Source organism: Heptranchias perlo, chromosome 5 (assembly GCF_035084215.1).
Source record: "Heptranchias perlo isolate sHepPer1 chromosome 5, sHepPer1.hap1, whole genome shotgun sequence".
NCBI classification, from domain to species: Eukaryota; Metazoa; Chordata; class Chondrichthyes; order Hexanchiformes; family Hexanchidae; genus Heptranchias; species Heptranchias perlo.
In genome coordinates this window covers 97,111,964-97,139,611 of record NC_090329.1, presented here as the reverse complement: position 1 = coordinate 97,139,611, position 27,648 = coordinate 97,111,964, and the positions used below count along the sequence as shown (strand labels likewise).

General features: G+C 40.1%; 1 protein-coding gene across 1 annotated transcript in view; it reads right to left on the bottom strand.

Annotated features, from left to right (window-relative positions):
* Window positions 1–27,648, bottom strand: part of mdn1 (midasin AAA ATPase 1) — a 178,672-nt gene that overhangs the window by 2,792 nt on the left and 148,232 nt on the right. The window contains exons 78-100 of the mRNA XM_067985297.1: window positions 26,474–26,589; window positions 25,620–26,114; window positions 24,196–24,413; window positions 23,927–24,058; window positions 23,002–23,189; window positions 22,368–22,529; window positions 21,699–21,836; window positions 20,331–20,469; window positions 19,315–19,493; window positions 17,532–17,678; window positions 15,378–15,519; window positions 14,277–14,596; window positions 12,415–12,564; window positions 10,414–10,515; window positions 9,288–9,489; window positions 8,969–9,139; window positions 7,742–7,902; window positions 6,838–6,927; window positions 5,309–5,424; window positions 4,237–4,411; window positions 3,297–3,370; window positions 2,562–2,676; window positions 1,338–1,401 (exon numbers count right to left, since the gene is read on the bottom strand). Coding sequence (XP_067841398.1) covers window positions 1,338–1,401; window positions 2,562–2,676; window positions 3,297–3,370; window positions 4,237–4,411; window positions 5,309–5,424; window positions 6,838–6,927; window positions 7,742–7,902; window positions 8,969–9,139; window positions 9,288–9,489; window positions 10,414–10,515; window positions 12,415–12,564; window positions 14,277–14,596; window positions 15,378–15,519; window positions 17,532–17,678; window positions 19,315–19,493; window positions 20,331–20,469; window positions 21,699–21,836; window positions 22,368–22,529; window positions 23,002–23,189; window positions 23,927–24,058; window positions 24,196–24,413; window positions 25,620–26,114; window positions 26,474–26,589 — 3,796 coding nt within the window. The remainder of the gene's footprint in view (window positions 1–1,337; window positions 1,402–2,561; window positions 2,677–3,296; window positions 3,371–4,236; window positions 4,412–5,308; window positions 5,425–6,837; window positions 6,928–7,741; window positions 7,903–8,968; window positions 9,140–9,287; window positions 9,490–10,413; window positions 10,516–12,414; window positions 12,565–14,276; window positions 14,597–15,377; window positions 15,520–17,531; window positions 17,679–19,314; window positions 19,494–20,330; window positions 20,470–21,698; window positions 21,837–22,367; window positions 22,530–23,001; window positions 23,190–23,926; window positions 24,059–24,195; window positions 24,414–25,619; window positions 26,115–26,473; window positions 26,590–27,648) is intronic.

Sequence of the window (27,648 nt, the reverse complement as noted above, 5' to 3'; positions counted from 1 at the left end):
GAAAAGACTTTGTATACCACCTCATCACATCTTTCAGAAAGGTCTTAGAGCACTTCACCATCGGTGCTTTGTGCTGTTTGATGGAGGAATGTTGGTCAGGGCATGGGGAGAATAGTTCCACGGGATCTTAAATATCCACCTTTTAAAAATAAACTGATCTTGTGATGCAGCAGACACTAGCAAGACAATATTTATTGCTCATCTTTAGCTACCCTGATAGCTAAGGATGAACATGGGGCATCAAGAGTCAACCTCATAGCCACGTGCAGGCCAGACCAAGTAGAGGTTCCCCTTCCTGAAGAGCATCAATGAATCAGTTGGGTTAACAACAATTTGGCAGCTTCCACAAATTCAGATTTACTGAGTTCAGTTCCACGACTTGCTATGAAATATAGGAACAGGAGTAGGCCATTCAGCCCCTCGAGCCTGTTCCGCCATTCTATCAGATCATGGCTGATCTGTATCCTAACTCCATAATCCCTTAATACCCTTGGCTAGCAAAAATCTATCGATCTCAGATTTAAAATTATAATTTGAACTAGCATCTACTGCTTCTTGTGGGAGAGTTGCACACGATCACTCTTTGCATGAAGAAATGTTTCCTAACTTCTCTTCTGAATGACCTGGCTCTTAAGGTTATATCCCCTTGTCCTGGGATTTGAATTCATAATCTTTGGTCCTATTCTAGTACCATAACCACTTCACGACTGCCCAACACAAGCAGATGCGGCTTCTGTCTAACGAAGAACAGGATTTAAGTCAGCTTCCTTTATATGAACTGAATGCTATAGGTGAACCGAACTTAAAAACAATATTCAATCAGATTTATACTACCTTCATTTCACCCTTTCAAATCACTTTTGATCTCTAGCTAAAGACAGTCATAAAGATGCACCTTTAGAAGATCAACAGTTCCCTCAAGCTTTACTGTTGTTCATTATTTTAATTTCAATGAAATATTACTTGTGTATTGTTTTATAGCTCACGCTGTATCACCTCCCGTACAAGAAAATAAAGGCTATATGCTGGTATAAAGTTCCAGTATTCTTTAGGAGACTACATTCTAAATAGATGAAAACCAAGAAGAGGGATACCCAATACAAGAAATGGATTGGATACAAATGGAAAGAACAGGGTCTGGGGCAATCACTCAAGGAAGAGACAGGTGGTACTAGTGACTTATTGTTGCATCGGTGAAGGTTCAGCACCTTCAAACTAGTTAAACTAAAAACTTGTATCTTTCACTTATCTAACAAAAGTACAATAAACATTACATTTAGGTTTAGAAAGTTTCTTGAACATGGACAGCATACAATAAACTGGTGTAAAGCTCTGACCTGGATTTCCCTGCTGGGAATGGTGCTGTGCTGCAACAAACATGCTGGCTGCGGATTCCAGAAACTGCAAAGATACACAGAAGTTGTAAATCAGAATTAGTTGAATCAGGTCCATTCACTAAATAATTATTCTGGATATAATATGTAATGAGATTTTATCTGCTTAGCAGCTTTGAGCTCAGTTCTTATATAATCTCTTCTGACAAATCTTACAAAAATAATAAACTAAAAGGTGCTCATTAATAGAATGATTCCAGGGATGAGGGATTTCAGTTACATGGATAAACTGGAGAAGCTGGGGTTGTTCTCCTTGGAACAGAAGGTTGAGAGGGGATTTGATAGAGGTATTCAAAATCATGAAGGGTCTAGACAGATTAGATAGAAAGAAACTGTTCCCATTGGCGGAAGGGTCAAGAACCAGAGGACATAGATTTAAGGTGATTGGCAAAAGAACCAAAGGTGACACGAGGAAAAACTTTTTTTTACACAGCGAGTGGTTAGGATCTGGAATGCACTGCCTGAGGGGGTGATGGAGGCAGATTCAATCATGGCTTTCAAAAGGGAACTGGATAAGTATTAGAAAGGAAAAAAAATTGCAGGGCTGCGGGGATAGGGCAGGGGAACGGGACTAGCGACATCGCTCTTGCACAGTGCCAGCACGGACTCGATGGGCCGAATGGCCTCCTTACGTGCTGTAACCTTTCTATGATTAAAACAGTTTGATTTGATTGACAAAATGGGGTGGTCCAATTTATAAGATACTTCCATGATTTTACAAAAAGATTTTGCATATTTAAAAAAAAAGTTTTAAGAGTACAGGTGCACTGGTTTAGCATGCTGTTGTTTCACCCCAAGGATTCAAGTCTGAATCCAGTCCAGCTCGATAGTATGGAAGTCCCCTCTGTTAGTCGCAAGGATCCTAAAATTATTGAATTTAGGACAATTTTAAACTCAGTTATTATTAGACATGGATCCACAGCACAAATCGTCTAATCCCCCCAATCTTAATAGGATGTCTAGCTGCAATGAGAGAGCAACTTTTCCTATCCCAGTGTTAAAGAGGCAAAAACTTGGAGAAGCAATTCTGTAAATTGCTGCCTTGCCACACACTAGTCTGTGCTACACCCTCTGCATAAAATTTATATATGCATGCACATTTTTTTATATATTAGACACATTGATGCAATTTTTCCTAACACAATTATTGCTAGTGCGAGTACCAACCTGAGCTATCTTAGTTTTCTTCTGTTGGAATTGACAGCTTCTCAGTATTCTTGCTCCTGACTGATCACTGAACTGCTCATGGAATGGGTGCAGCAACTGGACATTCTCGCCGAAGCTGAAAATTGACATGTTAATATGACTAGATAATAGGAATGTGAACAAGGCTGTTGCACATGAGAGGAAATTAAGATAGCCATGAATACAGCTCTGATGAAATTACAATAACTAGTGCATGGTGCCAGAACTTGTCAAACGGCTTTGAAGATGTCCAAAAAATGACAAGTGTGTTTAAGAGTAAAGTTCCAGAGACAGATAAAATCAGAAGAACAGCCATACTGAAAATCATAGACATCATAAATTGGGACAAAATTTTCATGGTGATTGTTTTAGCAGTTTTCACACAAGAGGAAAATCATTTAAAATAGTTTGTAACATTAGAACAATGCAGGCAGGATTACTAATGCTATTCACTGAAATCACCAAACACAAAACATTGCAGGCACTTTCCTGGCAATTTGGTGTTAAACACATCCTTAACCAATGTTAAATCTCCACTTTCTTCCAGTTCTGATGAAAGGTCATCGACCTGAAACGTCAACTGTTTCTCTCTCCACAGATGCTGGCTGACCTGCTGAATGTTCCTTGAATTTTCGGTTTTTACGTCCTTAATTAGACACAGATACATGTCCAAACACCTGTGGCATCAGCCAACTTATGTTTTTATTTTGTACTCACCTACAGACAGCAACCTGTCCAACCTCCAGAAGTGAGAGCGCATTTCCAATCACAGCCAATGATTCAAAGGCTAGCTGCAAAACAGTGACATGGGCAGGTCAGGATATTGAAAGAACTGGTCAGATTAATTCAACACCGAGTTCACAATTACAAAACAAGGCCAAGAAATGGAAGCTATCCTACAGATACATGGTTCCAATTTTCTTTCTCCTCTCCTGGGCTATGGTTCCATCGGCACTAAGTGCCTACTGGTAACTCAGTAAGAAACTGTTGTGCCTACACAGCAAATGATGGCAGCATATTTGATCATGGGGCATTGCCGTTGAACAGGATCTTATCTGGGTGTATCCTGATACCCGGACATTCACTTTCCAGTCAGTCACTGGACAGCCATCAGGCGAGGGAACCCCGGTTAATTTCTCACCTTCTAGCCGTGAAGCCAACAGTACCCCACTTATTGCAACTCCAGAGATGAGATGAGCTAATTCAGCATAAACCAGCAATCAAACCTGGGATTTTTCTGGTTGTTATGCCTCACTGTCACACTGGTTGCTAACTTAGCTATCAGAGCAATCAGAATGCTAGTCTACCAACTATAAATATTACGTTACTTTCTTCCTTACATGGAACATCCAAAACAGCTACCAGAGGAGGGGAGGAATCATATTTAACAAATGGAGACCATCTCACCAATACCAAAAAGAGGCCAAGAGATGTCCTTTAAATAGAGAGTCATGGCTATCTATGTGATAGTAGAAGAGTATATAAATATCATCTTGTATATATTTACTGTCAAGTGGTATGGGTGGAGAACAGAGTGCAGGTTTAAAAAACAGCCTGTACTACTATAGGTCATAGGTCACTTGAATTTTCTCAACTCATGAATGTCTGGTGATGCTTTTAAATGTGAAACTTCAAATTCAACTTTTTGAAACCATACCTGTTTGGAATGGTTGTCAACCATACTAGAAGAATCATCAATAGCCAAACAAATCTGGTACTGCCGCTTGCTCGGCTTTGTTCTGCGAAGCCAGATTTTATCTTTACGGAACTGACTGGCTATGTAGGGAATCACCTTGCGCATGTTTAATCGCTTTCCAGTTCGATAATCACCTCTGTACACAAACACATGGGAAGAAAGAGAAACATTTTTACTAATCCGCAAGTTTTTGCCAAGAAACTTTAAACCCATTCATTCAAAACACTTTAAAAAGCATATTGACTGGTCAAACTCAGTTTCCTGTACCTTTCTAGAATGAAGGATAGTCTTGTTCTACAAATGCCACATCCACATATCTATTATATCACATACTATTGACTAAGTCAATAGATCAGATTAAGTGGTTTCTCTAATTGGCAGAGCACTCAGTGCATAGAGCCCACCTACAGAAAATTGCAGGGATTAGTACTGAGGGGTAGAATGCAGCAGAGCATAACAAAAGATTAAAACTAGATAGGAGGTATTTTTACCTTTCCAGATTATTAAAAGTGGGGAAAGGGAAGAAACAATGCACATAGAAAATTGTTCCCTAAGGTTCTTCAAATGAAATGCTCTCTAGTAGTGGCGGTGGTGGTAGTAGTAGATAAACGGTGGAAGTTCCAATCTGGATTTATCATAAACACACTAAATGGGTGGTCTTTTTTGAAGTGCCCAAATCAAATTACCATATATCCATGAGAAAAATCTGAGGTGGCAGTTATTTAAAACAGTGAAACTTTTTCCTTTAAGAAATAAAATAAACTATCCAATTGTTATCAGGTTGCATTCCATGCTTGCTTTGTTATTTAAAAAAACTCAGGTGTGTGGTTCTTGAAAAATCAAAAGGGAAAAGGCTAATTACAACTTTATACATTATAACAGAATGGATTCAAATTAAAGCATGTGTAATCTTGAATTGCTCGTCATCTGCTGACATTGATTCCAGGGGGCTCATTGATCCAAACAAAATCACAACTTACAACCATCCACAGTCTTGCATGCGTTGGTTAGAAAAAGTGATAAGAACGCTGACCTGAGTTTAGCTGCCTGAGTGGGTTCTAGGATGAGACGAAGCTGTTCACACAGCTGCTGAGATAGGGGAGCTGTCAATGCCTGGTACTGCTGCCACATCTCAGCTGCAACTTTCTCCTGGTAAGAGCAGAACGGGAAAAAAAAAACTAGTTTTAACATTGGAGCAATTACATTCCCAATATTGACAGGTGAACGTTAATTTGTTTGATAGAACTGTGGTTCTCGGGTGATTGCAGACACTGTGTAGCAAGGGGTGGTAGCTCAGAGCTCTCCGTGATCTCCCTGCACCCCCCGCCCCCACCACCTCCAACCAAACAAACTAGGAAATTCCTGGTTTCAGCCAGGGCATCGACACAAGACACCCCCAAAAAAAGGAAAGTTAAATATTAAAATTTGAAGATGGAAACTGTGGAAGCAAACTTTAGTTCTGCCACCTGTATACTGTGCCACTGGAGACAATAAAGATTAATGAAAACTGTGTTAAATAATTCTAACATAGCTCAAAAATATTTTAAAAGGCAACTTATATCTCTTTACTTCCTCTGAAATTCTCCAGCTATACCAGTGGTTATTAAAGAAATCAGTTTATTAAAAAGGAAACAAAAATGATTGACTTCCTACAGGTACAGTGAAAAGATGTTGGGACCAACAGGTTGGAACAAAATAAATTCAAAAACTTTCATTTTAAAACCATCATCTACGAAATCACAATTTCTGCTGAATTAACTTACTTTGAGCAGTACCGTACAAATTTCTCCCTTCACCCCTCCTCTTCTGAACCTCATTTTGTGTATAGCTCCATGGGCACCTGTCTCCCAGCATCTCATCCAAATGACTATCAACATGTTTATTTGTCAGGTTCAGGTGTGCTATTTGACCATGGGGATCATGATGACTGGGTCCAATCCGGTTTACGTGTGCACTTCCAGCAAGGATCACTGGAAAATTATCAGGTGTGAACCTGCCAAATTTTCCTCTCCTGGGCCAGAAGCAAAGACTAGTTTTAGCACCCTCTCAAACTTTGGCTGAGATCAACTAACAAAGCAGAAAGGGGGTCAAATCTAGGGCCCATTTACCCATCAGGAGGGAACTTTTCTATTAAACCAATTACATTGCCATGTAGCTTTCACACTAAGCTATTATCAATCTGAGTTTCAGCACTGTTCATTCCTTGATGTGTCTACTTTCCTTAGATGAATTGAGTTGTTTAGATCACAATTACATCAAAAACATATGTAAAATGGTACAAAGGACAGTCAGCAACAAGTTTTCTAAAATGCTGATTACACTAAATGAAACTGCAGGTACCCAAGTGCTGGGATTAGATTTCACTCCATCAGTCCTGACTAGTTTAAAGTGAGACAAATTTGAGGCATGGGACCACAACAAAAACCTTTCCAAAACCTGCAACATCACTCACCTGGAATTAACTTATAAAAAGCTCATTTTGTTTAAACTGTTCTTTATTTTTTTTTAACCATTCTATTCCTTTACCATTCCATTCACCAATTCAGATAGTCTTTCACTCACCTGTTCTGGATTTCCAGCCTCCTCATTTCGCCAAGCATCCAGCTGCTCTTCCAGCTGTTTACGCAGCTCTTCTGGGTCATGAACTACATTCTGGAAAACAAACTCATTTCAATAAACCTGAAAGGGGTTAAAGAAAGGCTCACCAACACAGCCAAATATACTGACATTAATTAATGCACCACCCATGCGAGATTACAACTGACAATTTCCTTTGTCAAGACAGCATTAAAGATAATAATCGCATTTAGAGAATAAACAGCACTCATAAGGAAGGTGCATTGGAGGAGGGGGGGGGGGGGGGGGAGGAGGGGGTGGTGGCAGCGGGGAATCTGTTTCACTTCAAAGTTCTTTAGCCAATTTGCAGTACAGATTGCTGCAGTTTTGTAAAAAGTGAACCATATTTAAATCAGTGACAAATATTGACAACTGGATAGAGGTCAGGTGACATCAAATTGCATTCTCACCTTTTTGATCTCTCCATCGTGCGCACACCATTCCCCAGAGAGGCAGTAGCAATGATGTTGAGTTGCCCTTTTGAAAGATGCAGATTGGTCTGACAGGCCCAATCCAACATCTTAACCTGCCACCTACCAGCTTCCACAGTGTCTCCCTCATCATCTCCCCAAAGGTTCAGCTAAAATTAGCAACTCCTGGCTGGAACTTTAACATTTTTAAAAACTTACAAATATTCACCTTATGTCTTGAAAAAGTATATTTTTTCAAAGTAATTCTTGTTTACACAAGTCATTTTGTTTAACAGTACAACATGCAAATAATGGTCTGGTTTTATGCTTCCTATTTATTGTGCAATCCACAGCTGTACTCCAACAGATCAGCATCGTTCATCAAAACATACTTGTTCAGCATTGTTTTTACTGAATGGCAATGCTCTAATATTTCTTACTTGTTCCGTGTTCTCAATTAGCAGTTCATACACAGTGTGGATGGTGGACTCTCTGCTCCTTTCAGATGTCTCTTCATTTACTGCTTCTGATGAGTCATCTATTGCAGCATCCATCTCTTCAGGTTTGGGAAGTTGAAACTCTCCTTCAAGGTTGTCAGATCCTACAACACACGATCAGATATGGTTCAATTGATAAGATTGTTATATTACTCTTAAAAAAGACCTCAGGACACCCCAAAGTCAATTAAGTACTTTTTGAAGTGGTGTCACTGTTGTAATGTAGGAAACACAGCAGCCAATTTGCACGCAGCAAGGTCCCACAAACAGCAATGAGATAATCAGTTTTTAGCAATGTTGGTTGAGGTTTAAATATTGGCCAGGACATCAGGAGAACTCCCCTGCTCTTCAAAAAAGTCATGGGATCTCTTGCGTCCACCTGAGGCAGACAAGACCAGAGTTTAATATTTCATCTGAAAAATGGCACCTAACAGTGCAGCACTCCCTCAGTACTGCACTGAAGTGACAGCCTAGATTACGTGTTCAAGTCTCTGGAGTGGGACTTGAACCCACGACCTTCTGGCTCGAGGCACGTGCTACCACTGAGTCACAGCTAACAAAGAAAGACTTTGCGAAACTGTTCATATTAGCTGGAATTAAATATCTATTGTTTAATAGGAACTAATCCACATTTGGCATTGGATGTGAGATGGGAAGAGGAAATCAGATAATATGTATATTCTTTGATAAATAATGTACAGAATTGTATTGTGGTGGGATTAAGAAAAAAAAATCACAAGAATGTTTGCTGAGTTCTATTAATTAACCCGTTATGAGTATTGTACTTGTATTTGTATTTTTTTTTTAATAATTGACAAACCCGAGTGAAGGGCCAAAGTCCATAGTGCAGGACCATTAGGTTTGAAAATGGAAAGAGATAGGGATTAGGCAACAACAAATTTGGGGCAACCGGATTAGCAACTAATTATTACTGATCCAAATCCCCAGATGTCAAGACATCAGCTGGTTATAGTAAAAACTAACTGCACCAACAATTTCTGTGCAGCAATCTCAAAGGGTTAAAATACTCATTATGATATTACCCAATTAATGACGCCAGGCATTTGGTACATCAGATCATTATTTTGAAAGCTAGACACGTTATTTTGCATTATAGTATAAAAATGTTGAGATTTGTGGTGTACAGCAGATTTTTTTTAAACTAATTACCTGGTGCTGTTGTAGATGGCAACTTGACTTTCTCTGGTTTCAGTTCCTGTACATCCACACTCTGCAATTCCTCTTCTTGATCAGTTTCCATTGCAATAGGTTCAGACTCCTCTTCGTCCTGCTCTTCCTGGCCCGGCCCACTTGATTTTTGTTGTTCCACTGTGGCTACATCTAAAATGAGCAATTCACAAGGTCAGGGAAAAGTTGTACATTGTTTCAAAGCACAAAATTTATTCGGCAGAAAGCAAACTCGACTTTTGCGGATGGAGTCAGAAATTCTCTTTCTCCAGTTTATGAATTCAAACAATTGTAATCCCACCATAGGTTTGAGCATCGTAGGAATCACTTCCTTCTTTGATATGTTCATAAACGTCAGCTTCCTTCACTTTTTGTTCTGACTGGGATGTGTCCTGCTGTGCTGTACTGTTGGCTTCCACCATCTTCAGCCGCTTGTTCACACATTCATTGCGATCGCCCGTCGTTCTCTCATTATCTGCCTGACCAGGTTTTCTCTTGTAACTCTTGGGAAACATCAAAATTTGGTTTTTAAAAAAAAATCTGCGAGAAACCCAAGTTGCCTTTTCGGCAAAAATTTTTGTGCAATAAAATTTATCCTGAATATTAGTAAATATAATGGGCATGGGGACATATGGAGGAGGGGGCTAGTTATGCATCAAAATCTCCTGGAGTTTGATTGCTGTACAAAGTCAAGAAGGAATGTCCTAGAGTTTGAGATAGGTTTTTACCTTCCCCGGGAGTTAGCATTACTAGCTGTTGAGAGTGGTACATGAGTTTGCACCATTTACTAAATAGAATGAACATGGATCGACTCGATGGTCTTTTCTGACAAGTTTTATCACATGTACACAATACCAAGTTTTTAAGACTCATGCTATTTGAAATTAATAAAAGTACGAGCGATGGATTGAGGTGGCTTAGTAGAGAGCCCTTTCAGAGCTCACTGGAAACATGTAAAATATTATTTTGGATCTCAGGGTAATTAATATCGCGATGTGGTTCCAGAATCTTATACTGTGAGAAATTTAACGACTCTCTACTAAGTCAATGAAACAGTGCCTGCTGTTACACCAAAATAATCCATTATACTAGTTTGGCGATACATTTGAGAATCTCACTAAAAAATAACCAAAGTAGAGTGAAGGAAAGCCATTAATGTACTTTTATAGCACCGTGTAAGTGAAATATTTGCTTTTGCACAAACTTAATTTGACAGCTAAATTTGCAAAATTCACAGCTATCACTGACTTAATCTGCAGATAAAGTTGCAGTGCTTCATATGCTGGCTTAGAGACAACTTTCGGGGTATCAAAACTGAGCTCTTGCACAGCAGGTGTAATTGAAAATGTTTTTTTTGTTTCAATGAAGTTTAACTGCTGCACGTTTCTCCAAAAAAACACCAGCAGTGAGTGGAGCGGTGGATTTACCTGAGTTTTGTCCAGAGATTGTCTTTGAGATGCGACTCTTGCCATCAGTTTGGACTCATGACCCTCGGACTGGTTAGCATCTGCGGCCCCACTTCCTTGTTCCTGCACGATTCAACATAAAATCAACTGTGTGCTAGGTATCAGAGTGACAGCAAATGCAGTATGGGACAGAGGTTTTTTTTTTGCTTAATTACTATTTTATGGTTTTAAATCAGGTTCCTTGTTGATTACTTTTTATTACTAGCATTCAGGAACTGTTCTGATTTATTTATTTACTTTTTTCTTTGCAGCATTTCAATATCTTGTTGATAGGAATGTTTTTGGGCACTGAATGATTTTTCACAATGACTGTGGAAGTAGAAGTAGAAGCTTGCAAACCAGAGAAGGTTATCGGTCTTCCAAATTGAACATATGGAACACACAATGGCCTTAAAGTTCTCCAAACCTTCCACTGATTGAGTCATTACAGGTCAGGATGCATGCAGTATTGTTTAGTTAATGTCTTCAGATTGATATTTTAGGAGCATAATGCACATTTATGGGCAGCACTTGTTGTACATCATTCGATTCTCAATCAGCATGTTGCAGGCTTGAGTCCCAGCCTAAATCTACCTGCCTACATCTAGCAGTTGTCATCAGATTTAAGCGGGGCACATGTATTGCACCATCGCGGTAGATGAAAACCTACAGTTATAGGATCCATCCTGCAAAACTACAGCTCCCATCAGCTATCGGTGGAATGACATTCAATGTGGCAGCACAGACATCTACAGCTGGCCTATCCACCCCTTACTGGCTGGAGGAAACAGCAGTGTGGGGACCTAAAGGAGCAAAAACAATTCCTATTCACCCAGCTTGATAAAATGCTGACATGGTCATTTACTGCTATGCTCTCTTTCAAATACTGAGCAGGATAGATTCACAAAGCACAATGCCAGATACCAGAACTGAGAAGATATCCTTATCAGAAAAGGCTGGGGCTCTTTTCTCTAGAAAAGAGCAGGCTCGGACGACCCGATAGAGGTCTTTAAGATAATGAAAGGGTTTGATAGGGTAGACGTAGAGAAAATGTTTCCACTTCTGTAGAAGTCCAAAACTAGAGGTCATAATTACAAAATAGTCACTAATAAATCCAACAGGGAATTCAGGAGAAACTTCTTTATCCAGAGGGGTAGGAATGTAGGACTCGCTACCACAAGGAGTAATTGAGGCAAATAGCATACACGCATTTAAGGGAAAACTAGATAAGCAAACGAGGGAAAGGAATAGAAGGGTATCTTGATAGGGTTAGATGAAGCTGGGAGGGAGGAGGCTCATATGGTGTATAAACATCGGCACAGACCAGTTGGACCGAATGGCCTGTTTCTGTGCTGCAGTTTCGACATAACTCAATGCAATGGCAAAAAGTTTATACTACAACTTCTTGATTGATTTCACTTATGACTCAAGATGTTCTGCACTACAGTCCTGCTCCTCCAGAATCCATAGCTAACCATCAGAATGAGCACAAGTATGGGTCAGATTGACTGGCTTTCCACCAATCCGCCTCTCACCGTGCAGAAGGACTTAACCTTAACTCGCTGCCTCTCCACGAAAGCATGCCTGAGATTGGAAGCTCTTCCAGAGTAATCTTTGCAGAGAAACTGCATCCCATCCCTTTAATTCTTTGTGCCATTGCACCACCTTTCTCACAAACTAGGCCACAGCCAATCAGGTGACCTTGTGGAAAGCTTGGCCATCTTCAGCCCTAGCCCATTTCACCAAAACGGAGAATAAAGTTTGAAAACAAAGTGAAGTTAACTTCTCATTCATGGGGCCCAGCTGAAACGTCCCCATCATAAATATAGGAAAGAAGGTAAATTCCATTTATTTTTTTAAAATTAAAAGAGCATGAAGATAGTTAGAGGTTTAAGGTAGTGCACGTTTAACTTGCATTGGTACACAAAAGGTGTACAAATTAGTTTTCTCATTCCTTGCACTGGATTATACGATCTATTGCACCTCTTTAGCCTGGTCTTTTTCAGATGCAGATCCAGCCAGTTCCACAGCAGTATCACTCTGAAGGTTCTCATCTCCAGTCTTTCCTTCAGCTTCATGCTCCATTCGCTGTTCAGACTGAGGGAGATCCCGGTCATCTGTGTTCTCATCTGCCTGAAAAGGAAAACGTGGAGATAATATGGGCCTTCTCGCTCATGAAAAAAAGCTGAATGATTAAAATATTTACTTTAAAAACTTAAATTTCTTGATTTCAACATAAGAACTGCAAGCAATTTTACAAAATTGAGAACAGGTCTGGAACAAACAATGCAAGAGCCTTAATTACCTGAGGTCTGAGAATTAATTATAAATATATTTGCACCCTGTGAAATATACAGCTCTGCTGTGACACAGACTAAGAACAGATCTAGCAGCCCAAAACTGGACATCCATGAGGCGCTGTGTGCCATCTGCAGAACTGTATACCACCACAATCTGTAACCTCATGGTCCGGCATATCCCTCGCATGAGACACCAACCCGGGTTCAAAGGGGTGTGTAGAGAGCGTGGCCAGGAGCAGCACCAGCCATATCTTAGAATGAGGCATGAACCTAATGAAGCTACAACATAGGACCACCTGCACGCCAAACATCAATAACAGCTTTAGACAGAGCTCCGCAGTCCCACAACCAATAGATCAAAATTCTGTAGTCCTACCATGTCCAGTTGAGAATGGTGGTTTGACAATCAGGCAACTGACCAAAGGAGGACGTTCCATGAACACCCCCTCCTCAAATCAGGGATAAGAGCCCAGCACACGAGTGCAAGAAGTGTTTGTAAGCATCAGCCAAAAGTGCCAATTGGATGATGACAGCTTGCATTTAAATAGCACCTTTAACTTAGAAAAACATCCTAAGGTGCTTCACAGAGGTGTACTCAAAGCCCCCGGCCTCCTCCCAAAATCCTCATCTATTATAGCTGCCATTGCTCAGCCACTTCAGTTCACTCCATGTCACATTAAGTGGCTGGGTGCACTAGACTGAAGCTGCTGTTACCATCAGTGGCTACAGATGGCTCAGCATGATGTTGGGTGTGGAGTGTAGCAGTTACTGCTACTATCCACTAATATGGTGACAGCTTTAAGATTTAAATGTCTGAAATTGTATGGCAATGTTTGTATCCAGTAAGGTAAACCACTAACCCGATTGTTACACGCGAGTGGCATTACCATAGAGTAACACGAGTACTCTATAGGCAGGGATTTTTCAATGAGGGTACTTGTTAAGCACAGTTGACTCGTATTCAAGTTACTTTCCAGGATTTTGGTAAAGTCTCAATTTTCCACCTTTATATCGGATTTCACCACCCAAACATGAATCATCAATACCACCAATTCAAAACTAAACTCCCCAGTGGAAGTTACAAAAGATAGGATGCAAAGATAAGAGTCTAGTTTTTAAAGGTTCAAATGTCAGTAAACCACAAGACTAATGTTTGAGTACATGATGAAGTTATTGAACTGAGATTTTTAACAATCACTCTCACCTCCATCACTCTCAATTTACCATGAGGACAGCATTGAGTAGCAGGACACAAGTTTGAATCCTGTACTTCCCCCAAGTGGTAAATTAGCAAACGCAGGCAACGTCCAGATGCCAAGCATTTCTCCATAGTGAAGAGAAAAAAAAAAATCAGGAAGATTCATCTCATGCAGCTTTAATCCACTTTCTCGGGACTGGTTACTGATGACGAAAGGCAGAGGACTGATGGGTCAACTGCTCTTTACCATGTTAAAGGCACTATACAAATGCAATAGTTGTTGTTGCTCTCCCTCTCTGCCAAGGCTACAAAGGAAAAGTAAACACCAAAGAAGGAAAAATACATACTTTTGGCTGCAGCCCCTCATCATCTGGAACTCCTTTGTCCTCCCTGGCAGATTCCTTCTGTTCATCCTCTTTTGGCTGCTGTTGGTCCTCTATGTTTTCAACATTTTCTTCTTCATCCCTGTGTTCCTGACCGTCCCCAATATTTTCTTCTTTATTCTCGTCACTCTGTTCTTCGGTTTTCTCATCAATTCCATCCTCTGTTTGAGGATGATCGTGATCTTGCTCTTGTTCAGGGCCGTCTTCCATTGTTTGGTCTCCATCGTTTGGAGCTTTCTCATCCAAATCCATTAGTTTTTCTTCTATATCATAGGGATTATCTCCTTTATAATTAAAAAAAGGCTTATTATAATTCATGCTCAAAACCTGCAACTGCAGTACTGTTGTAGAGAGGTTTTTCTGACAGTAATCCTGCAAAAATGTAAGCAGTAGACAGAAACCAGCAGCTGGACAGAGACATGGTGCGAGGTTTATGAATTTTTAAACATTAAAATTTCAAATTATAAAAACATTTTCTTTAAAAAGAAACAGCAGCACTAGTTTTAAGGGGAAACAAATACACACATTAAATACTAAAGATTTAAACTTTACATTCTAACAATTCCACCTAACTACCCAAGGGTGTAGAAAAGTACCCTATATCCAAAGTTTTTTGCTAATGCTATTTCTGAGCTGTTTCCTAGCAGGCATGGGGTAACAGGGAGCAATCTGCCTTCTAATTTGTAAAGAAAACAGCCAGGATTCTTGCCCCTGATCACTGTTCAGTGACCCCTGCTGGAAGAGCACACGCGAGTGCACATAGACATTGGGCGAGAGCAGGATTGGGCTCATACATGAATAATGGCCTCTTGGGCTAGGGACTGGAGGGTGCCCTCCACCTCCATCCATGAAGCCACATCCCAAGAAGGAGTTAACATCTTAAGAGAAAATTGGCATGAAATTCTTATTTTATATATAAACTTGGGTTTAAACCAGGCACTGCATTTATTCCCTGAGCTATCAGGGGTAAAAATGTCAGAGTTTAAATATTGCAAAATCTATTCCTCTAACATTCTTTGCACATATTCTGGGACAAGCTAATGACTAACTGATATCCTTTGTTACCTTCCTCCTCCTGCTCATCATCACTTTTTTCTCCATCTTGGTTTTCCAGATTGAGATCTTCAGGCAGGTCCAAGGGCTCTACTTCTGGCTGTTTCTCTTGATTGCCCTGATAAGGGTCCACTTCATTTCCATCGTATTCCCGCTAATGTAATGAAACTGATTAGTAATCTCAGACTCACTTAAAATTTGTTCACGTCACTAATAAACCATTGGTGCAGGAATAGGTTCAGTCCGCATTGACTAGCACTACTACATTATCTAGATCAGATATTTTCATTGTTATACTGTCACAGAGTCCAATGTGCACATTTGTATCTTCCACAAAGGCATTTTTTGAATAGGGTCGTGAATCTTTGGAATTCTCTACCCCAGAGGGTTGTGAATGCTGAGCTGTTGAATATATTCAAGGCTGAGATAGATAGATATGGGGAGCGGGCGGGAAAGTGGAGTTGAGGTCGAAGATCAGCCATGATCTGACAATGTCAGAACAGGCTCGAGGGGCCGTATGGCCTACTCCAGCTCCTGTTTCTTATATTCTTAATGTTTTAAACCTGATGCATCCATCACTGAAATGGGAACTTATTTCACTTGGTTGTGAAATCTGTGTAGCTTATCCAAACTTGTTATCACTTCTGGATGTCCCACTACTCAAGATTGCTTTTTGTTAAAAGAAAAAAAATTGTATTCCTTTTAAAAGTTATTTTCTCCCTTCAATATATCTCTTGCAGGGTCTCTCTTTCCCTCTCCAAAAATGCCAATCAAGAGAGTAGGCAAGTTATTTGTACTCTGACTTTGCCAAATGTTTGCTCATTAGCTCAGAACCTCACATGGATGATCTAATGGAGAACTGGAGCTTGCAATGTGGGGAACTTAAGATGTGAACTCAGGTCCAGCCAGCTAATAAGCTAAACAAATTTATGCTGATGCACACGACAGTAGGAACTTGACTAATTCTAAGTCATGTGGAATTTGTACAAGGCAAAGGTTAGGGGCCCCCAGTTGGATACCTCATTTTAAGAAGAATATTATGACCATGAAAAAGGTACAGCTGAAGTTTGGCTGGAATGATTGGCTACAGTTAAGATTTTGATGAAAGATTTGAAAAATTAGGGCCTTTTCTACAGAAAGCAAAAAGGTTAAGTGGGAATCTAATAATGATTTTAAAAATAACAAAAGATTGAGAGGGTAAAATAGTGAAAGATTGTTGTCACTGGTAAGCAAATCAGTAATAAGAGAGTTAGACTTTGCATCACAAACTTTTTCCCACACACATTGGGTCATCAAAAAGTGGCTATTGAGTCAGAGACTACAACATCGTTTAAAAAGGGAATTGGTTAAGTGTTTGAAAAGACTGAATATAAAAGGGATATGGGAACGGGCACAGAAAGTGGACTGAAGCAGAAAGTATTTAAGAGCCATCACTGGCACAAAAACAAGTGTTGCTTGGCCTCCTACTGTGCTGTAATCTCCATGTTTCTTGTGGACTTGGTAGAAACAGGACCTGGCTTTTCACTCCAAGCCGTGGAGAGTGGGGGGGAAAAAAAAAAAAGAGAAAGTCAGATGACCATATGTCCAATTGTGGCAGGTATGCTTGTTGGGCCTGGAGGAAACACTCCTACACCTCCCGATCCACAAGCAGCGCAATAAAGGCACTTACCTGTTCATCCGGGCCTTCTTGTCGCCTCTGATGTGGCAAGAATCAGAGGGCCCCGGAACACCAGCCCCCCAGTTGAAAATTTAAAAAAAATTAAAATGGAGGCATGCAGCCTCCTGAAAATATTTTACTGACCGACCTGTCTCGAGTGTGGATTTGTCACACCGTCCCCCCACCCCCCCCAAAATTGCCTGGAAGTGGGCGGGTTCAAGGGCTGGATTTACATTTTCTACCTTCCCACCTGCCCCCAACCCACCCATCCTTGGGGCTTAAAATTACCCCCAGGATTTCGAAGCCAACAACCATAAAAGAAAGCCAAAAGCGGCAGTAGGTATCCAAAAGTACATTATTCAGACACTTACTTTAACCTGTAGAAAATCACTTCAGTGGCTGAAGCGTTTGAGGCAGAAGAAACTAGTTTTAACAAAAATCTTGATATTGCACATTTAAAAAAAAAATCATTTCTGAATTCACCAAAATGAACAAATAAATGTCATTACCTCATCCAACTGCTCATGGATTTTTTCTTTGCCTTCCTCTTCCCCCACCTCTCCTTTTTTCTCCTCCTCCTCCTGTCTTTTTTTGTCACTCTCATTTTGGTTTGCTGCACCCATGTTGTCATCTTTAGCAACAAGCTCAGACTGCTCCTGTAATAAGTAAAAAAAAAAAACAAAACCGCACAGTTTAGAGCCAAAAATCAAATGTGCAGCTGAGACCGGTCAAGTCAAGCCCCACATGGAGCTGATCAATTAACAAAAATGGAGATACTCCATTAGCAGAGGGAGACTTACAAAAAGCAAGGGTTGGACATGTGCAAATCTTTTCAAATTTATGCAGTTCAAGATACTTGTGTGAATTGGCAAGAAAGAAATGACTACTGATTGATGACATCGAAAAAGAACCAATACGTGCAACCTAAAACATTTGGAGATGCAACCCCATCTATTTTCTGCAACAACCCTTCTAGGAAGTAATCATCTAGGGTATATTCCACAATAAGTAAACAATCTTACAAAAGTCTAATGAATGAATCAAGATTGAGACCATTCATCTGTCTGCATCTCTCCTTTCCACTTGCCCAAGCCAAACCTCCCCACAGGTTTCCCACACACTAGCTTTGAACCCATGTCTCTCTAGATTCTCTCCCATCTCCCCCTCCCCCCAGTACCCTCTCTGAGCTCATCTCATCCACAAGACCCACCTCCTACTCCTTTGAACCCATTCCCAATAAACTGCTGACCATCCAATTTCCTGTCCTGGCCCTCATGCTGGCTGACATTGTAAACAGTTCCCTCTCCTCAGGTACTTAACCCCCCCCCTCCATTTCACAAAGGCTATCATCCCCTCCTTGACCCCTCTGTCCTTGCAAACTATCTCCAATTTCTCTTTCCTCTGAATCCTTGAATATGTTGTATCCAAATCCATGCCAATCTCTCCAATCAAGTTTCCACTCTGCCACAGTACTGAAATGGCCCTAACCAAAGTCACGATCGACAATCTCTGTGACTATGGTGAGTTATCCCTTTTCTCTACAGCCTACAACACCGTCCTCCTCCATTATCTAGCCCAGTGGGACTGCCCTCGCTTGGTCCCATTCTCGCCTATCCAATCATAGTCAGAGCATTTCCAGCATCGGCTTCTCTTCATGCTCTTCATGCCCTCACGCTTTACTTCGAGACTTCCAAGGATCCATCCTTGGCCTTCTCTCATCTATGTGCTGCCCTTTGGGTAGCATGTATATGGAACTTTTGATTAGAAGAAAAAGTGACTGATTTGGTCAGTAAAACAGTTAAAAATGTTATTTTAGAATTTTAAAACTTTAAACTCTATTTTGCCTAGTCAAACCACCAACTATAAACTGGGAAAACTGGGTTTAGCGTCAGAGTTGGTAAACGTAATGCATGGCTGCTCCACGGAATCCCCGAGAGGGTGTGCTCGTCTGGACCTAGTATTTGCTACTGGCCCAGAAAAAGGAACAGAACATGGAAGTAAAAACAAAGGGAATTAAAAACAAAGACAAAGACAAAAAGACAGTCATCCTGAATCCTGCTACAGTAAAAGAAGTGAATGCAAGAAGAAAAATCTACAGGTTAAGTATCCAGTGAGCATTTTTCTTCAGTACAAATGGAAACAAAAATGACAGTCAACTATTCTTTGTTTCAATCCACACCGTTTTCAAAACATTGAACTCCAATGGTAAGGGAAACCATTAGTACTGAAGTTACCTATTTTAATTAAAAGTGGATTTTACACCAAGAAATTTAGGAATGTTTGACATCTTACCACATCCATCCCGGGACCAGTATCTTCAGCCTTGTCACTAGCATTATCTTCATCATCATCATCATCTCCCCAAAGTCTTTCATCTAGTTTGTCAGCCTCCGCATCTCCCAGGTCACCCATCTGTTTATCCAGTTCTTCTTCCTCTTCACTATCTGATTTCTCATCATTGTCATCCTCTCCTGAACAAACAATTCAGCCATTTAAATGCCATTTGGAGCTAGTTTTGGCTTCTCTTTGCAGAATAATATAGCCACCACTTGGTTTTGTTTCAATTCAATATCAGTTTAACTAGACTATTCAAAGAAACGCAGCTTAAGTGAGAGTAATTGCATTTTGATCGACTACTTGTTAATACCAAAAGGAAGTTAATTTGTTTCCCATAGAATAATTTAAAAAAAACATGGAGATTCACTCTTCCCAGGTCCCAACAATGCAATTTTATAATCAGCTTCCTTGTGTGTACTATTAATGTGAGTAGAAGCTGGAATAAAATTAGGATATCAAAAATCATTCAAAATACAAACTTATAAATGGAAATAGTTTAAGATACCAAAATTTATAACTCTAGCTGTTTTCTGAAGCTGTCAGTATATCTATTGTGAACTTTACTAGGACGACATTTGTGAAGTTTGTCAATGCTGTGAATACCAAAAGAAACCAAGGAATGTGTTACAAGGTTACAATATAACGTGCAGGTCCTGTGGATGTCAAACTTCGAGCAAAGAGTTATACACACACCCCGACACCGTTTGATTCTGAATACTAATTTTTCTTACTTTGGCTCTGCTAGCCCATTCCAAGTTAGTTACATATAAGCTAGAGAAGCTTTGCTGCAGCTGCATCTTTCTAGCTCAGATCAGGTGGGGAATGGGGAAGGAGAAATGGCATTACAATGCTGTGATGTACAGAAGCCACTATTTGAAAGTAAAATCTCTGTTTAATATTTCCATTATGTTTGGCATGTTAAACACAGTAAACTAAAAGTGCATCTCTGGAATTGTAACTCAGCAACTGACCTGGTTCTTTGGGCTCTCCATCATGCAGTTTTCCCTGGAAATCCTCAGACATTTCTATAGCATTCTCTTCCTCTTTAACATCTGGCATATTCTCTGAGTCTTCTTTCTTTTCTTGGTCTTTACAGAAAGTATCTTCCACCTGGAGAGAGAGAGGACTAGAGTTTCACTGAAAAAGACCCAACTACCGTTCAATATAACACTTTAAAATTCTGCTCTGAAAGTTATTTCAGCAATGAGAGCTTGTATACAAATAAAGAATAGGGAGGGGGAGAAGGAAGTAAAAAGCAGGAAGAAAGGGAAGCACTAGGAGCAAAAGATGAAGAAAGTGATGGGAAGGAGTTGGAAAGGAACAGGATAGGACATACAGTACCCACCTTTGCTATTACTGCAATATTTCCAAGCCTTAAACCCTTTTCTCCTCCCCCAGTACCAACTGGTGTCCACCAAATAATTTTGAGACTAAAATAATTCTCCAATCTCATCAAATAACTTCATAAAAGTTGATTTTTAAACTTAGATGAACTGTGCATCTGCTCTCACTTCAATCCCCCACCTCCCGGTCTGAAGGCATGGAATTTGGCCAGGATACAGATTTACATGTAGAGTGTGCTGGCCGATACCACCCCAACTGGCCATTTTTCCACGTTCAAGTGTAATCAGTGAATGTTGTCTAGCTTTTTGAAGATATGGAATCACAGCTGAGCCCAATCTTGTCCTTAGCCAACACCGCGACACTGAACTTTCGAGCAGGGGTCACTGGATAGCAATCAGGAGTGTGAACACTGGCTGATTTTCACCTCCCTAGCCCATTGAAGCACTCCTTTCCAACATAGCCAAGATAAACTAAGTACAGGTTAGGAATCAAACCTCAGATTTTCTAATCCGTATGGCTCGATTATATACTCCTTGTACCAAGTGAATCACAGGGGATCCCTCACTGACCTCTTCAAACAACAGATGGATTTAGCTCGTATGCAAGCCACAACTGAAATGGTGCAATACACCATTAAATAAAACAGACATAATTTTGCAGTTTAAATACAATGCTGAGTGACAAAAGCAGTATATTGTAGTACAGAATGTAGGAGATTAATATTCAATCTGTAGCATGCTGTGGTGCAGCACATTTAAGTGCAAAAGCCCAACTCTTAAAAAAAAAGCCCAACATTTTTTTTTAAAAACTATTGTTGAGGGGCTCCTCTTGAAGGCAGCAGAAGCAATTGGTGCAAGTATCTGATGCACAGATCATATTTCTAATATGCAAATAATCATTTGAGTGGTAGACTTATAACATTTGGAATGTCTAGATTCCTTTGAACTCAATCACACAATATGGTTCCATGTTAAGCTTCCGAAAAAAAAACATACCTGATCTTCATTTTCTATCTTGTCACTGACATCCTTCATGCCTTCACCCTCTCCGATTCCTCCCCCCTCATTATCATGGAATTCGGTTGAACCTTCTCCCGCTGCTTCCTCCATTAACTCTTTGGGAAGGCAGAATCCCTGGCAACAAGAAATATCCCTCATTATTTTCTCACCACAAGATTTAGAAACCATTGAGAAATAGCGATCGAAGCTCAGTCTTTTTCTCTTCCATCATCCACACTGTAAAATCACTTGTTGCGTTAAATTTATAACATTTTGTAATAAAATATACAACACCCCAAAAAATGTATTTCAAGTAATCGTGCTAGAGGATAGTTTATAACAAAGACTCTGATTAGCAATTCAAACCTTGTTGAAAAATTATACAAGTTTAAATTTTAAAAATCACAACAGAGAATGTGAAAGAATGTTACAGTCAAACCTCTACCTTCAGAGCATTCAGTTTCCACAGACGTTTTTGTTCTAATGATTGACACAAGGAAACATTACAGAGGTAAAGTATTTTTTTTTTTTTGAGGAGCGGAATGGGGAAGGCAGGACAGAAAACAAGGTATGTGATATAATTTTATAATCCAAAACAAGTCCTTATAAACTTAAATGTAGGCCCATTTTAGCAGGGGTATAAGAAATGTTAATGCTTATCCATACCTGCACAGCAAGGTCTGTGAATAAATGAGCTAAAATTGCCAGCAATTTTCCACTGCTCCTGTGAGTTGCCATGGAAACCGTTAGGTAGTACAGGACCAGTTCGGAGTAGGTAGTCAGCATAGGAAGGAGACGCACAATGCAGCGACAGGTTTGATTGAACAACTAAGAAAAAAAAGAGAAACTTTACTGGAATTCCCACACATCGGTTTCTTTCGAGTATTAACAGAAGTCCTTCGCTAAATAAACTAACAAAACCATGTTTATCCATACAGCGATTTGAAAACAAATTCAGAAGTCAATCTTATTGCAAATTTAAAAATTATCAAAGATGAGAACAAAATTCAGAGCTCTTAGCGCGTCACCACGTTGGCCAATGTCACCACAGCAGGAGTTGGTGCCAGGTCAGGATGCCTAACCGGTCACTGATACCGCACCAAAGAAATGTGCTTCAGTGTTTGTGAGCATCGAGTTACTTGGAATTATTTCGGAGTAAGCTTCCCCCTCCACCCAAACAACAAATTGTGCTCAGTAGGAACTTGGCAGCTTTCTGAAGTTCAGATATATTTAAAGGCATAATCTAGTATTTAATCTCAGTACCCATATATAAAATGATAAGTTTTAATATACAACCAACCTGGTACTGTTCTACTGTGCACTCCTGACGATACTCCATTAGTTTCTCCAGCAGATCAGAAACAACAGCAGTAACTTTCTGCAGATTTAAAGAAGTGATGTCGCTTGCTAATTGCTGCTCCAAGCATTTACTCAGATATCCAGACTGAACCGTGTGCACCTCCTCCTTATCCTCATCGCCTTCATTTCCTACAGTCGATTAAAACATCAGCATTATAATATGTAGTGACTATTTCCTGGTAACCAGCCACAGATCACTCAATTTAATTAAACAAACTAGATAGAATACACTGGGTATTTGGTGTTATGACATTGCTACAGCATAAAAAAAAACACTGAACCTGCCCCCAGTATAAAGAACTTAAAAACTAAACTGACTACTCCTTTGTAAACAATTTTACAACACCAAGTTATAGTCCAGCAATTTTATTTTAAATTCACAAGCTTTCGGAGACTTCCTCCTTCCTCAGGCAAATGTTTGCCTGAGGAAGGAGGAAGTCTCCGAAAGCTTGTGAATTTAAAATAAAATTGCTGGACTATAACTTGGTGTTGTAAAATTGTTTACAATTGTCAACCCCAGTCCATCACCGGCATCTCCACATCATGACTACTCCTTTGTATGCAGCTGTTAGTGACTATTCCCAACTCGAGTGCTTTCAGGTAGCCATCTATGCCAAAAACAGCAATTGCCAGCTTTCCCTTTTGAGCGCTCCCCGATATAATAGAGCAGCCTCATGCTGACAGGAATCTCAAAAGGTGACAGGTCCACGTGGTGGTAGAAGAAACAACAGCTCTGTAAATTACAGTACCTCTGTTTAAGTCGGATAGTATTCTTTCCTCCACCCTTTATCATCCTCCTTAAGCATTCATGTTTTTAAAAATACTGAACTCAAGGTACAGCTGAAAACTAAGAAAACAACACTTACCATTGATTTTCTCTTGTACCTGTTCATTCTCCTCTTCCTGCCTCTTTACTACAGTCTGTACAGCACAAAGTACTGTGTTAATAGCTGGCTCCACTTGTAGAGAGAAGTTCACTGCAGAACTCACGCTGGAATCTTGTTTTCAAGAAACACAAAAATAGTAATAGTTAAGTCACAATGAGTTCCACAGCAAAGTTTTAATTTATTGAAAAAAAAATCCAGGAACTGCATGAAAAGGCAATGTTTCACTTTTGCACACATTTCATTCTTACCATCAAATGTCAGATTCAGTAGTTCTTTCTCCCATGTTGTAAATTCAGTCACTGCACGACTGACTTCCTCCTTAATATATTCCAGACTCCTGAACAGTGCTGGGCAGCAAGATGCATTCCTGGAGGTAGGAGCAGTGAACATGGCCTGTACATCTTGCAGCTGAACTATGGTTGTACTCAAACATCCAATCCCTGATGAACAGGTCTCAAAACATGTCCTGACAAAGCAAAAGGAAAAGGAATCGCATTATGTTTTCACTCAGAAAAATGGCTTACCGAACCAGAACCCTTGCACCAATACACAATTTTTCCCCCCAACATTACGTGACTACTCTTCAAAAATATTTTGTTAGCTGTGAAGTGTTTTGAGACATCCTGAGGTCATGAATGGCACTATATAAATGCAAGTCATTCTAATTTAAGTTACAAACTAGAAAATTGTTTCCCCAGAATGGCATATCAACAGGAATCAACACTGAGGAGAGGACTGAAGTTAAGGGAAAAAAGTTACACGAAGGCTGACTAAAATTCCTCAGTCAATAAAATTACCTTAAACGAAGAGTAACGATTTGAGCTATACAATAGCATGTAGAAGATAACAGACATTTACATTTCCTTCATGGAACCAAGAACTAGAAACATTCTGCGACCAAAATCCATCAGTCTTGTGCCTCAAGCCACAGTTTTTCAATTCCTCAGTTCCTTCATATCCCAAACTTCACCATCAGCTACTATTTCTACCTTAGCCTCACCTTATTTGTCCATCGATAAACATCCTTGACCTCACTAGCTCCATTTTTAAAGCTGCCTCGAAGTTTGGATTCCTCTTTATTGCTGAAGTCTTCTCTCTTGCCCCGCACTCCCCCCTCCCAAATCAATATTTAAAAAGCTCCAAATCTGCCTGACTTGAATACACCTTTCATAGCCGGGGAGGCTCTTAACGCCATACCATCCGAGTGCAAAACTTTAATGTCCAATTGACAGTCCCCATCACACCTCTAATCTCCAAATTCACACTCTTATTTTATCAAGATACTTCTTTGAGCTTACCCTTTGTTCCTTCCAAGTTTGAAATGCACCCATCCTACACATTGTTCCTCATCACAAACTCTTGCTCTAACTCATTCTCTCCAAGGATCTCAAAATTGTCGAAATTCTTACCTCCCCCATTCCTTTCTCCTAAAACATAATTCTGATAACAGGAGAAGCATCAGAGTCGCTTCATTTTTCCCTGCCCTCTCTATTGAGAAGTACCTGGTCCCTACTTAGCACCTCTCCCAGATGGAATGGTTTATCTCTAGGAACTTGTGTATGCAAAAATAAAGTAAATGAACCCATATCCTAGTCCTCTGTGAAAGTGTATTGAGTGCCCAAAGTACTGTGCGCCATCATCATTACTTGATTTTGTTTAAACTGAGACTTACCACGAATACAGCAAGGTTTTGCTGGCTTGGTGGCTCATTTCATCCACTTCTGCCTTCACCGCCTTGACCTCCTTCAACATGTTGGCAACCTGCTGAGCCATTTGTTGCCATGTCGGATCTCCTTGCCGCATTTTACAAGCATCAGGCAAGCAATCTGCAAGCAAGGGCGTGGGGAACTTCAAATGTGGCTGGACAAAATCCTCAGGTAAAGCTGCTGCTGCCATTTCTGCATTTCCGGAGTCCCCTTTGCATCCAACTATCTGCTCGGTACAGGTGGGTGAGTCCTGCGCCTCACCACGGGCTTCAGACGGCTGGTCTCTTGGACAACACTGCAAAAACCACGAAAGCTGCTCCAAGGCAGTCATGAACTTCATAGACAGGGTGCGCAGTTGGTCCATCCAAAGCTTGACGCCATCCTGAGGTGGAAGTGCTACGTCATGTTCCTTGAACCCCGCCAGCCTTTTCTGAACCTCCTGTACACTTTTAATCAGATGTCTAGTATCGATAAATAGAAGCAAAAAGGAGTTCAGCACAAGATTTAGACACTGAGAACACCACCGCTTCCAAAGTGGACTAAATCCCTTTCTAGTGCTAAGAGTCAAACAAAAATCTTTGAATGAAAATGAGATACATGCCAACATTTTTGCATCATACAGTTTGACTTTAAAAGTAGGTAAACTGTGTACAGAGTTATGACAATCATTGTAATTTTTAATAGATAACTTGTACTTTGCCTTTTGAAGTTATGATCTGGGGCTGCCCCCAAAATGCACATGTGGAAGATTGTACTCTATGTATGCCAATAAAAATATATTTCAAGAAACAGCTTAAAATGAGGTGAAGTCACTACGTACCTTAAGCTGACCCACTGCTCAGTTAGCCCAGTTAGTCGTTTCCTTTGTTTGATCAGTAGTTTCAGCAGATGAGCTGTAAACCCTCGACAACGCTCAACATTACCCAGGCCAAGTTCCTACAAAAGCCAGATGAATATTAAAACTACATTCGAAAAATGGCAGATGAAATTCCACGAATAGGGAAATATCTCAGCAATGAACGATAAAAACAAATTTAATATAGTAAGGAAGAAGAAATCAAGCTTGCTCCACTGTCCAAGAGAATCTGATCATTTCAGTGTTTTTCTAACCCCATTGCTTTTCACTCCCTGTTGCAACAGGAACCAATCCAATTCCTTACCACATAAATCAGCTAAACCAGTATCCACTTGGTGAGGTGGCAATCTGTTCAAGTCAACAGCTCAAAGCTTTAACAAGTTTTTCTTAAAGTTAAATTCAGTTCAAGGCTAACAATTAAATACCTGGATTCTCCTAACTTGGATTTGAGACACAACCTTCTTCAAACCCACTTTACCAACTCCCATTACTTTAAAACCTGGATTACCTTGCCGGTACTATGATTTTTTCACCCCCTCCAAAGAATACAGATTCAATTTTGCAGTGCAGTGATTTAAATCATCTTTGTTTCCTTACTACAAACCCAGTCCACTGCCCCAATTGTTAGAACCTTGACTAATTACACAACGCTCCACATGATCTTTGAGAGGTTGGCATCATATCCTTGAACTTTTAAAAAAAATTCTCGGGATGTGGATGACAATGGCAAGGCAATATTTATTGCCCATCCCTAGTTGCCCTGAGAATTAGTCACCAATGTAATGGGAGTCACATGTAGGCTGACCTGCATCCCTAAATGAACCAGTTGGATTTTTAGAACAACCCGGCATCATTTGTGGTCAATTTTCCTGGTGGCAGTCCACAAGATTAGCAGCTTTATGGAGTTCAATTTCATCGCTTGCAATGGTGGATTTGAACACTCAACCTCTGGGTTGCTAGTCCAGTGTCAAACAGTAGACGGCTATACCCTTGCATTTTACGGATCTATTCACACACGACTATTTATCTTTACAAGTACTACAGCGTGATAATATTTTTGTTATTAGCAAATTGTACTAATAACTTCTTCAACTTTTCAGTAATATTTACCTTATTTGACACTTACCAATGTGGGCCTA